General features: G+C 46.3%; 1 protein-coding gene and 1 pseudogene across 1 annotated transcript; both read left to right on the forward strand.

The window, feature by feature from the left end:
* Window positions 1-4,023: 4,023 nt before the first annotated feature.
* On the forward strand, window positions 4,024-5,289 carry LOC144607319 (actin-5 pseudogene; annotated as a pseudogene).
* A 2,771-nt stretch (window positions 5,290-8,060) lies between these two features.
* Window positions 8,061-9,296, forward strand: LOC144607337 (uncharacterized). Its single transcript, XM_078424088.1, has one exon. It carries the CDS (start codon window positions 8,061-8,063, stop codon window positions 9,294-9,296), a length of 1,236 nt encoding a protein of 411 aa, XP_078280214.1.
* Window positions 9,297-13,176: the final 3,880 nt, after the last annotated feature.

Consider the following 13,176-nt stretch of genomic DNA (forward strand, 5'->3'; position numbering starts at 1 on the left):
AGCCTCATCTATAATGGAAGAGGGGAAGTCCCGTTTCTTGAAGAATGAGGTGATCTCTGATGCCCTAGTGTGAAACACCTCATCCGGGGCGCAGATGCGGCATAGACGGAGGAATTGGGAGTAGGGGATAAACTTTTTGCAGGAGACAGGGTGGGAAGAAGTGTAGTCCAGATAGTCAGTGGGTTTATAGTAGATGTCAGTCACTAGTCTGTCTCCTGTGATGGAGATGGTGAGGTCCAGAAACGGTATGGAGATGTCGGAGATAGTCCAAGTATATTTAAGAGCAGGATGGAAATTGGAAGTGAAGTGTATGAAGTCAGTGAGTTCTGCATGGGTACAAGAGGTAGCACTAATTCAGTCGTCGAAGTAGCGGAGGTAGAGTTCGGGGATGGGGCCAGTGTATGTCCGGAGCAGGGATTGTTCGACGTACCGACAAAGAGGCAGGCATAGCTAGGGCCCATGCGAGTGCCCATAGCTACGCCTCTGGTTTGGAGGAAGTGGGAGGAGTCAAAGGAGAAGTTGTTAAGGGTAAGAACCAGCTCTGCTAGGCGGAGGAGAGTGTTAGTAGATGGGGATTGGCTGGTTCTACGGTCGAGGAAGAAACGGAGGGCTTCAAGACCATCCTTGTGGGGGATGGAAGTGTAGAGTGACTGGACATCCATGGTAAAGATGAGGGAGTGGGGGCCATGAAACCGGAAGTTATCGAGGAGATGGAGAGCATGTGAGGTGTCTTGGACGTAGGTGGGGAGGGATTTGACCAGGGGGGATAGGATGGAGTCGAGGTAGGTAGAAATAAGTTCGGTGGGACATGAACAGGCAGAAACAATGGGTCTGCCGGGACAGTTCTGTTTATGGATTTTAGGTAGGAGGTAAAATCGGGCCGTGCGGAGCTGGGGAACGATAAGTTTGGAGGCATTAGAGGATAAAGCGCCAGAAATGGTGAGGTCCATGATGGTGCTGATGATTAAGGTCTGGTGTTTGTCGGTGGGGTCATGGTCCATGGTCCAAGCTAAGATCAAGGAGTTGATTGATCAGGACATTATTGAGCCAGTTGAACATTCAACACCATGGGTGAGTCCAGTAGTGATAGTGCCTAAACCCAATGATGATATCAGATTGTGTGTGGACATGAGGAGAGCCAATGAAGCGATAATCAGAGAAAGACACCCAATTCCGACAATCGATGAGGTGCTACAAGAGTTATCAACCAGTAAAGTGTTCCCCAAAATTGATCTCTAGTGGGGATATCACCTATTGGAATTACATCCAGAGTCAAGAGAGGTGACATTTGTCACTCACTGCGGATTATACCGGTACAAAAGACTGATGTTCGGAATCAATGGTGCCCCTGAGATCTATCAGTATGAAATCCACAGAGTGATTCAGGGGGGACCAGGAGCAGCAAACATATCTGATGACATCATTGTCCATGCATCTATTTGTGAAGAGCATGACAGGAGATTGAAGCTATTGTTGACTAAACTTCAAGAAGCAGGTCTCACTGTGAATGAAGACAAGTGCAAATTTGGCGTCTCTGAGATGGATTTCATGGGACACAGACTCACAAGTGAAGGGCTGAACCTGGCAAAGGCTAAAGTGAAAGGTGTTGCAGATGCACATGAACCTCAGAATGCAACCGAGATGAGGAGCAACCCACCAGAACCAATTAGACGTTCAAAGTTGCCAACAGGACCATGGGTTGACATAGCTGTTGACTTTCTTGGGCCACTACCAACAGGTGAATCAATTATGGTAGTGGTGGACTACTACAGCAGATACTATGAGTATGCAGTGATGAAATCAACTATGGCAGAAAAGACTGTACGGGCATTAGCAGAGATTTTCGCCAGACACGGGTTGCCTGTTACTTTGTACTACAACAATGGGCCACAGTTTGTTTCGGAGACGTTTGCTGAGTACATGAGAACCGCAGGTATTCATTATCACAAGGTGACTCCTAAATGGCCACAAACTAATGGAGAAGTAGAGAGACAAAACCAGTCTATAGAGAAGAGGATACGAATCGCCCATGCCGAAGGGAAAAACAGGAAGGAGGCGCTGCTAGCATACGTAGCTGTATATCGGGCGACCACTCACTCAACGACAGGGAAAAGCCCTGCAGAAGCCTTGTTTGGAAGGAAAATTCGCACTAAAATGCCAGAAGTGTGAGAGATCACGGAAGACCAGGAGCTGAGAGACCGTGATACCGAAAAGAAAGGTGTGACAAAATGGTATGCCGACTTGAAACGAGGAGCCAGGCACTCAGAAATAATGCCTGGTGATGACGTACTTGTGAGGCGAGATGATGGTGGTAAGATGGACACTCCTTACCATTGCCAGCCATACAATGTTGTATCGAGGAGCGGTAGCAGGGTGACAGTCAAGTCTCCAGAAGGTGTTATGTACAAGAGGAATGTATCGAGTGTAAAAAAGTACATGTCGAGAGACACTCGAATCGAGGGGGGCCAAATTCCACCGAGAGCCACCAATTCAGAGGGGCCAGAAGACATCCCTGAGGTGGTGACCGGTGTTTCTGAGCCAACGAGTATTCCTGAGGTGATGACCAGAGTTCCAGAGACAGCACGCTGCGACGCAGGTGGTGAGCAGAGACCACGTCTGGATGACACTTTGGCAGATTCAACAGACTCTGATGTTCTTGTGCCAGCTGGTGGACCAAAACGTGAAAGGAGAGTTCCCAAAAGATTCGACAATTTTGTGTTATAGACTATAGTTATAATTTTGTTTAGTAATTATATGACATTTGTTTAGAGGCAAAGGAAGCTTAGAAGTTATTATTTGTATATTTGTATTAAGGAAAAATAACATAATACATTTTTAAGAGTAAAGAATTGTTTAATTGGGGGAAAGAACGCAGTAATTTAAAGATTATTTCTGGTAAAGGAGGGATGTCATGATAATGAGTCATGATGATGATATGCAAATATCGTGAGCTGTGTATCAGGTGACTGGAGAATTGGAAGGTGTGCTTGCTGAATACTGCAAGGCCTGGGGGTTGCAGTCAGGAGAGACAATAAACATAGAAACTAAGTAATGTAACTTATACAGATTGTGTCTGTATCATTATTCCACACCTGAGGCGGAGATGTGACACCCCACTCTCCCTGACCCTTGCCCAACCACCAGTGTCTCCAAACGTACATCACCCCCTGTAAACCTTTCTTTCCATTCTCCCTGCCCCATCACCCAATTATTTTCACTTCCTCCACCGCTTGTATCCCCACCCTGTGCCCAATTTTTTTTACCCCCTTCCATCCCTGCCTCTGATTCTACATTTAATTCCCCACTTTTCTTCCTTGTCATATTCCACCATCGACATGCCTTTGCCTTCTCCACCCCTCTATCCCCATCTGATATATGCCAACCTCCTCACCTGTATCAACCATCACTTGCCAGCTTTTGCCCACCCCCCCCCCCCCCCCTCATCTCTATCTACCAGCTATCCGCCTTCTCTCTAACCCATCAATCTGAAGAAGGGTCTGGACCTGAAATGTCACCTGGCCATTTCCACCACAGATGCTGCCTGACCCGCTGCGACTTACCCCAAGGAAACTAATACACCTAAAAACGGCAGAGTACCCTGAAGACACAGGAACTGCAGATGCTGGAATCCGGACCAAAAATACCCACAAAGTGCAGGAGGAACTCAGCGTGCCATAGAGTCATTGGGCCAGGCACTATCTGTGGAGGGAAATGAGCACACATGAGTGCCGTTTCCTTAATATTCTGACCTCCAAAATTATTTTTTCCATGCAATTTCTGAACGGAAATTAACTATAACGTTTCTTTTCTGCAATAGTTTCTGTCACATATCCATTATTGCATTGGAACAGCTATAAAAAAATACTACTTAAAATTCGCAGCAGCAATTTGTGCATCAAAATACGTCACAATGAGTGCCATCTTTGACTTTGTGATGGCGCACCGTAAGCAATTCAAGGGATTTTATTGCTTTATTCTTTAACAATGTGTGTGTGTGCGTGTGCCCTGTCAGAGGAAGGCAGCATGCGCGGAACCTCCAAGCTGGGAGAGATGTTGCACCAGGTCCAAAGAGCTCCGGCCTATTCTACAGGGAAGCACAAGGAATCTCAATCGACATCGTCCAAAGTGTCGGGCAAAGAGGTAAAGCCGAAAGCAGTGGTTAAAGCGCAAGTGAAGGTGGACTCAGATTGTCCCACCGTGCGGACTGGGGCACTAGTGATTGACATGGGGTCAGGCAGTTGCAAGGTGGGATATGCCGGACAACCCAGGCCGGACTCCGTGGTGGCATCCGTAACGGGATACCCAAGATGGAAGAGCAAGCAAAGCATTAGTGTGGGCAAGACGGTCTCAACCGAAGCAGATCTCCAACTGGTCCAACCAACCCACCAAAGTATCATCGTGGACTGGACGGCGGCGGAGGATCTCCTCCGGCATGTGTTTTATGAGGATCTGAAGGTTTGTCCAGAGGAGCACGCCATCTTGATCTCCGATCCTCCCCTCAGTCCCACCACGAACAGGGAGAAGATAGCAGAATTTCTATTCGAGTCTTTCAATGTCCCAGCCATGTACGTCTCTTACCAGTCGGTGCTGGCGGTGTATTCCTACGGGAAGACCTCGGGGCTCGTCGTGGACTCTGGAGACGGCGTGACCCACACTGTCCCGGTTCTCGACGGGTACAACATGCCAGATGCGATCAGTCGGATCGATCTGGGCGGGCACGATCTCACCACTTACCTGATAAAGTTGCTGGGGGAGGCGGGCAACGCGTTTCACGAGAAGGGCAGATACATCGTGGAGGACATCAAGCAGAAATGTTGCTACGTCGCTGCCGATTGTCAAAACGACGCCAAACAGTCCAATCAACAACATTTTGTGGACTATGAGCTACCAGATGGCCATATTATTACCATTGGAAAAGAGAGGTTTAAGTGTCCCGAAGCTTTGTTCAACCCATGTCTCATGGAGACAAACCAAGACGGCATCCACATAGCCACGAATACAAGTCTGCGAAGGATCCCGCCCCAGGTGAGACACCTCATGTACAACAACGTCCTGCTATGCGGGGGCTCGACATTATTCGATGGCTTTAACTTACGTTTTTGCAAAGAGCTGTATGCTCTGTCACCTCCTGGTTGCAAGCCCAAAATCCACGCTGTCCCGGAGAGGAAGTACGCCGTCTGGATTGGTGGTTCCATTTTGGCCTCACTCAATGCCTTCCAGTCGATGTGGATCCGTCGGGAAGATTACAAAGACCAAGGCCCAAACATTGTGCATCACATGTGCTACTGAGATCAGAGTTTTATTTTGTCCTAGAGATTATTAAACGTTTACTTGAAAATGTCATTTTATATAAAGATGATATTAAAAGATTGATATATCGACTTTACTTTTTCTATGTTAAGTTCGTTATTTAGATTACAGAATTATTTTAATATTTAATTACTTATTTTTAGGATATTCAAAAAATGCATCCTTTTAAAAATAATCGATAATAGTGGTACTTTTTGTTCGCCTTTGGAATTTTAAAGGCTTTGATTATTGGCCTTGGCCTTGGCCTTCACTGAGCAAGAAAATCCTTAAAAAATTAATTGGCAGTTTTCCTAACAGGCTGTTAAAGGTTGGGGGGGGGGGGGGCGGGTGTATTTGGAGTATTGTGTCCAGTTTTGATCACCATTGTAGGAAATACGTTGTTAAGATGGAAAGGGTGCAAAGAAGATTTACGAGGATGTTGCCAGGCCTTGAGGGCCTAAGCTATGGTTGAGCTGGCTAGCACTTTATCCCTTGGAGTGCAGGAGGATGAGGGGAGATCTTATAGAGATGTATAAGACCATGAGAGGAATAGATAGGTAAATGCACAGAATCTTTTACTCAGAACCAAAGGATATGGGTTCAAGGTGAGGGGGAAAAGATTTAATAGGAACCTGAGGGGCAACAGAGGAGGTAGATGAGGCAGGTACTATCTCAATGTTTAAAAAACATTTGGACAGGTGCATGGATAGGATATGTTTAGAAGGGTATGGACCAAACACAGGCAGGTAGGACTAGTGCAGATGGGGCATGTTGATCACGATAGGCGAGTTGGGCCGAAGGGCATAATTGCACACTGTATGACTCTCTGCTAGTTTACAAAGAAAGACACAAAGTGCCAAAGTAACTCAGCAACTTAGCGGGTCAGCTGCATCTTTGGAGAACGTGGATAGATGACATTTTGACGTGAACCTTCGTCAGACTGATAACTAGCAAACATTGTCTCTGAACAGAGCCGCTGTTCAAAGCTACCTGCTGATTTCTGCTCCGGTGACTGGCCATTTTTAATCTGAAATTGCAGGTCTAGCAAAGGCAGAGGGAAGTTTGAATACTCAGCTGGTCAACAGCTGTGGAGAAATAAGCAGATTTGGTTTAAGGGTAATACACAATGTCCGGGAAAAAATCAGCTGGTCAGTGTGCATTTGAGGAGGGAAATGTACAAACAAAGTGTTGGGTTGGCACCCTTCTTCAAGAGTACAGAGAGAAAGCTGAAACAGAGAGATGGGGGTGGAACTGTAATGGTTTAGTTTAGCAATTCAGCTTTGAAAAGGTCCTTCAGGCCACCAAGCCCACTCTAACTATTACGCACTAATTCACACTAGTTCTATATTATCTCACTTTTGCATCCCCTCCTTACACATTAGGGGCAATTTATTTACAGAGGTCAATCAACCGACAAAACCCATATGTCTTTGGGATGTTGGAGGAAACTGGAGTACCCGGAATCCCATACAGTCACAGGGAGAATGTGTAGGCTCCCAAGGTAGGTATCAAACCCAGGCACTTATAGCAAATTTTTCAAGCCCGTGCCAGACACACACAATCCTCCAGAGCTTCTCTATTGCCAGATTAACATTTCAACACAACATGGGAGCAGAAATGTTATCCAGTTACAATTACAACTTCCTTTTGAAAGGACTGAAGGTGAGATCAGCTTGCATTACACACTCCACACTTATGCCTTGAACTCAAGTTTCTCCATAAGCCAGATCTCCCAGGCATGGATGCATTGGTAAGTAACCCCCTTGAAGTGCAACATGAGCGAATGAGGAGATGGTATGTAGAGCAGATCGAGCAGCTGGAAAAAAAGAGGATGGGTTTTGGCAAGAGGATATATTGTATTTCATGGAGTAATTCTCCTTCATAAAGCTCAACCACAGTCCCAAGTTCAGAGCTGGGCAAGGACAAGTTATTGGTGTCCACTAAGAAATTTATGCCATGAGTTTTGTGCTTCAAGTTCCTTTGCTGCATCAAGATTTATGAAGTGCCACATCTTGACATTCACTTTTGGTAAACTGTAGCGGGAAATGGTAAATAATTGTCAGTTAACTGAAGATTTGAAAATATAATTGAGTTTATAATTACTTTGCCCTATTCCAATTTAAACGTTTCACGGGGCTTCTAGCTGTTTCAAATTATAACTTACTAGGACTTATATCCCTGTAGTTCATATATTCTAATACAAATATACCAATTTATGTCCTATCTATATTTCTCATAATTAGATCTGCCCTTCAATCTCTGGCATTCCACAGAAAGCAATCCAAGTAACCTCTAATCCAGGCAGAATTCTGCTAAACATTAGCAAGATTGAGACACTAGAAACTCCAATGTTAGAATCTTCAACAAAACACAGAGTGCTGGAGGAAATCAGGTGTTTAGGCAGCGTCTGTGGAGGGGATGACCAGGACCATATCAGGACACAAAGCGTCGCCTGTCCATTCCCTCCTCAAATGATGCATGATTCGTTGAGTTCCTCCAGCACTTTTGTGCTTTGCTTAATATTCCAACATCTGCATTCTCTTGTGTCTTCCTGAAGATTTAACTTGCAGCTTTATAAATAATGGCAACAAAATATTACCATAAGTGCCTGAGCGCAAGTTGCATCTCGGCGCCGTCATAATTGCCGTGTCTGTGATGTGCAAAGATGTAGGTAGGATTTAAAAACATTTCATCCCGTGTTTTATCAAATTGATAAGCAGGTTTACATACAAGGAAGACCCAGCCTTGTGTTTCTGTGCAGACTTTGAGAAATGTTGCAGAAGATTCAGCGGCCGCCGTCGGGAACCGTGGATAAAACGAAAACATCGCGCCCACCCTCGTCGCCCGGCTCGGTGAGAGACGTCAAGTCCCGGGAGAAACCGGACGCCGGCTCGGTTCCCAAAATTGCAATAATGAAGACTGGAGCGTTGGTGGTGGACATGGGATCAGGCATCTGCAAGGTGGGCTACGCCGGCGACCCCATGCCGCGGTCAGTGGTTGGGTCAGTGGTTGGGTACCCGAGAGGGAAGAGCAAACGAAACAACATCACCGTGGGCAAGACGGTCTCAACCGAGCCAGATCTCCAACTGGTCCAACCAACCCGGCAAGGAATCATCGTGGACTGGACGGCGGCGGAAGATCTCCTCCGGCACGTATTTTATGAGGATCTGAAGGTTTGTCCAGAGGAGCACGCCATCCTGATCTCCGACCCTCCCCTCAGTCCCACCACCAACAGGGAGAAGATAGCAGAACTTCTCTTTGAGCGTTTCAATGTCCCAGCCATGCACGTCTCTTACCAGTCGGTGCTGGCGGTGTATTCCTACGGGAAGACCTCGGGGCTCGTCGTGGACTCTGGAGACGGCGTGACCCACGCTGTACCAGTTCACGACGGGTACAACATGCCAGATGCGATCAGTCGGATCGATTTGGGCGGCCACGATCTCACCACTTACCTGATAAAGTTGCTGGGGGAGGCGGGCAACGCGTTTCATGAGAAGGGCAGATACATCGTGGAGGACATCAAGCAGAAATGTTGCTACGTGGCTGTTGACCAGGAAAAGGAGACACACTTGGCTGACCAAGAGTACCTTGTGGACTATGAGCTCCCTGACGGCCACGTCATTACTATAGGCAAGGAGAGGATGAAATGTCCAGAGGCTCTCTTCAACCCATCAGTCATGGGATCAAACCAAGAAGGAATTCACCTCATGACCATCAATAGCTTGAAAAGAGTCCAGCCCCAGGTTCAGCAGTTGATGTACGACAATGTTCTGTTGAGTGGAGGCTCAACCATGTTTGAAGGGTTTTATTCTCGGTTTTGTAGGGAGATTTTTGCTTTGGTTGCTAAAGACACCAAAACCAACATCCACGCTGTCCCAGAGAGGAAGTACGCCGTGTGGATTGGTGGCTCCATTTTGGCCTCTCTCCATGCTTTCCAATCTCTGTGGGTTCGCCAGGAAGATTATCAAGAACGGGGTCCATACATTGTGCATCGCAGGTGCTACTGACATTGGTTTGCTCTGCTGTTGTGAGGTGAGATTTGAGAGAAGGTGACTGGCTCATTCAAGGAAAAAAAAAGGAAAACTGCAGAGTTAGATACAAAAGGTCAGGAAAGGCAATAAATAGTATTACAACTGTTTTCATGGCGTTTTTATTTTCATCCACTCAATAGGATACTTTTTTTCAATGGAAAGATACAAAGTGCATTTTAAAGTTCTCAGCATCAGATCCAGAGACAAATGTCCAATGTCCTCAATGGGGAAGAGGTAAATCAAAGAGTACTTCCATAAGATTAAGCCATATTAGACCACTTGGAAGCCTAATAGAAGGGGATTAAGCTGGTCGTGAGTCTGGCAGCGTGAGCTTTCAATCTTCAATTGGGATTCAATGTTGGGTGAGGTTGGGGTGTAGAAGGAATAACCAGGGTGGGGAATTGGTCTTCTAATTCCTTGTTTAAGTTCTTCCCAGCCATCTTCATACTCTCCATTATCCACTTTTAGTTTTATAAAGCTTTCATATACTTTTTCATTTTGACAGAACGTCATGCAAAGTTCCTGAACCTTGCCAATCTTATCTTTCATCCTCACAAGAACATGGGTCCTCAATTCTAACCATTTTAAAGCTGGCCTTTAAAATACTCCCACGTGTCAGATGTGGATTAACCTCCAAAGAGCCACTCCCAGTCTACTTTCCCGAATTCCTGCCTCATACTATTGCAGGCATCCTTCACCCAATTCAGCACTTTCATCTGAGGACCAGTCTTACCCTTCTCCATAACTATCTTAAAACTTACAGAATTGGTTTGATTTTATTGATTGAAATAAAATGAAACAGGCTCTTTGGTCCACCAAGTTCACACCAACCATCAATCACCTGTTTGCACTAGTTCTATGTTATCCCCAAGGGGTGGCATGGTGGCACAGTGGTAGAGTTGCTGCCTTACAGCACCAGAGACCTGGGTTCAATCCTGACTAGGGGTGCTTGTCTGACATCAGTGGTGGGGAAGATGCTGGAGTCAATTATAAATGACGAAATTGCGGAGCATTTGGATAGCAGTAGCAGGATCGTGGATTTACGGAGGGGAAATCATGCTTGACTAATCTTCTGGAATTTTTTGAGGTTGTAACTAGGAAAATTGACGGGAGAGCCGGTGGATGTGATGTACCTTGACTTTCAGAAAGCCTTCGACAAGGTCCCACTTAGGAGATTAGTGGGCAAAATTAGAGCACATGGTATTGGAGGTAGGGTACTGACATGGATAGAAAATTGGTTGACAGACAGAAAGCAAAGAGTGGGGATAAATGGGTCCCTTTCAGAATGGCAGGCAGTGACTAGTGGGGTACCGCAAGGCTCGGTGCTGGGACCGCAGCTATTTACAATATACATTAATGACTTGGATGAAGGGATTAAAAGTGCCATTAGCAAATTTGCAGATGATACAAAGCTGGGTGGTAGTGTGAACTGTGAGGAAGATGCTATGAGGTTGCAGGGTGACTTGGACAGATTGTGTGAGTGGGCGGATGCATGGCAGATGCAGTTTAATGTGGATAAGTGTGAGGTAATCCACTTTGGTAGTAAGAATAGGAAGGCAGATTATTATCTGAATGGTGTCAAGTTAGGAAAAGGGGACGTACAACGAGATATGGGTGTCCTTGTGCATCAGTCACTGAAAGGAAGCATGCAGGTACAGTAGGCAGTGAAGAAAGCCAATGGCATATTGGCCTTCATAACAAGAGGAGTTGAGTATAGGAGCAAAGAGGTCCTTCTGCAGTTGTACAGGGCCCTAGTGAGACCACACCTGGAGTACTGTGTGCAGTTTTGGTCTCCAAATTTGAGGAAGGATATTCTTGCTGTTGAGGGTGTGCAGCGTAGGTTTAGTAGGTTAATTCCCGGAATGGTGGGACAGTCGTGTGTTGAAAGACTGGAGCGACTAGACTTTATACACTGCAATTTAGAATGGTGAGAGGGGATCTTATCGAAACATATAAGATTATTAAGGGGTTGGACACGTTAGAGACAGGAAACATGTTCCCAATGTTGGGGGAGTCCAGAACCAGGGGCCACAGTTTAAGAATAATGTGTAGGCCATTTAGAATGGAGATGAGGAAAAACTTTTTCAGTCAGAGAGTTGTAAATCTGTGGAATTCTCTGCCTCAAAAGGCAGTGGAGGCCAATTCTCTGAATGCATTCAAGAGAGAGCTAGATAGAGCTCTTAAGGATAGCGGAGTCAGGGGGTATGGAGAGAAGGCAGGAAAGGGGTACTGATTAAGAATGATCAGCCATGATCACATTGAATGGTTGTGCTGGCTCGAAGGGCCGAATGGCCTACTCCTGCACCTATTATCTATTGTCTATTGTCTACATGGAGTTTGTACTTTCTCCCCATGACCTGCATGGGTTTACTCCGGGATCTCTGGTTTCCTCCCACAATCCAAAGACGTACATGGCCACTTGGCACACTTTATCATAATCATAATCATAATCATACTTTATTAGCCAAGTATGTTTTGCAACATACGAGGAATTAGTCTTGTCATACAGTCATCTATCTATCTTCTTATCTTACTAAAACTCTGATTTGTATGTATATTTGTAACAGTGATTTCGGCTGATTTCTGCAAAACTGAACCGTAGCGCCACAATTTTGCACCGCCTTAATCACACCGCTGGCCGCTTGCCGAAAATGATATTTTTATTTAATTCGGTCGTATATTTTTTAAGTTACAGAGGTTTAAAAGTTTTTTTAAAAATCTCTCAAGAGCTGATTCCGGCAAAAACGGTGAGCCGTAGCGCACCGCCTTAATCACCACGCTGAACGCTGCTGGAAAATGATATTTTTATTTGATTCGGTCGTATATATTTTAAGTTACAGAGGTTTTAGTTTAAAAAAAAAAATCCAGCCGTTTTTTCCATGGCCTTCAGCGTGTGACGTCAAAATGCCCATGTGAGAAGTGCTCCTACTGATTTATTGAAGGCTTTCAGCGTGGCGCTGCTGTGCGTCTGTGCTCCTCTCTCCCCTTGCTTCTCTCCTCTCTCCTCTCTCCCACACCCGGGAGATCCTCTCCCCGCTATCCCCCCCCACCCCCCCCCCCCCCGGACCTTTCACTGATGCGCTCCACCCCCCCCACCCCCCTTCGGGCCTTTCACTAATGCGCTCCCCCCTTCCCCCCCCCCCCCCCCCCCCCCCGACCTTTCACTGATGCGCTCCCCCCCCCCCCCCCACCCGGACCTGTTGGTGCTGGGGGCAAGAGAGAGTAGGGGAAAGGGGTGTGCTGGGGAAAGGGGGGGTGGGGGAGAGTAAGAGTGTGTCTGGGGGAGAGAGAATGGTGGCGGCGTCTGAGAATAGGGACTGAGGAGGGGGACAACAGGGGTCGTCCGGAGGGGGCTTGGTGGTGGGGGAAAGAGGGGTACTGTGAAAAGGGGAGGTCGTGGGGTAAGGGGGGGTGTGGGGAGAGTAAGATTGGGGTTGGGGGAGGAGAGAATGGGGGGTGTGGGAATGGGCCCAATACTCTTTGCTAGTATATTACTAAAACTCGCATCTTGTTTGTTCCCCTCTTCTTGTATGTTTGTTCCCCTGTATGTTTGTCCATCCATATATTTGTTTCATACTGACTAGCTAATTAATTTATTGCATCGTATGGGAGGCGCATTCCCAATCTCGTTGTACCCCTGTACAATGATAATAAAAATATATTGTATTGTATTGTTCCGTATGTTTCTTTGTGCCGTTTTCATCCACAAAAAAACACTACAACATAGCGCCACAATTTTAGGCCCACCCTACTTACCATTCCACCGCGGTCTCAACCTTTGTTACTTTTTTAAAACAATTTACCCAATTAACTTTAATAAATGTGCTCCACCCCCCGGAGAATCAGCGGGAGGACC

The sequence above is a fragment of the Rhinoraja longicauda genome, chromosome 28 (genome assembly GCF_053455715.1).
Source record: "Rhinoraja longicauda isolate Sanriku21f chromosome 28, sRhiLon1.1, whole genome shotgun sequence".
NCBI lineage: Eukaryota > Metazoa > Chordata > Chondrichthyes > Rajiformes > Arhynchobatidae > Rhinoraja > Rhinoraja longicauda.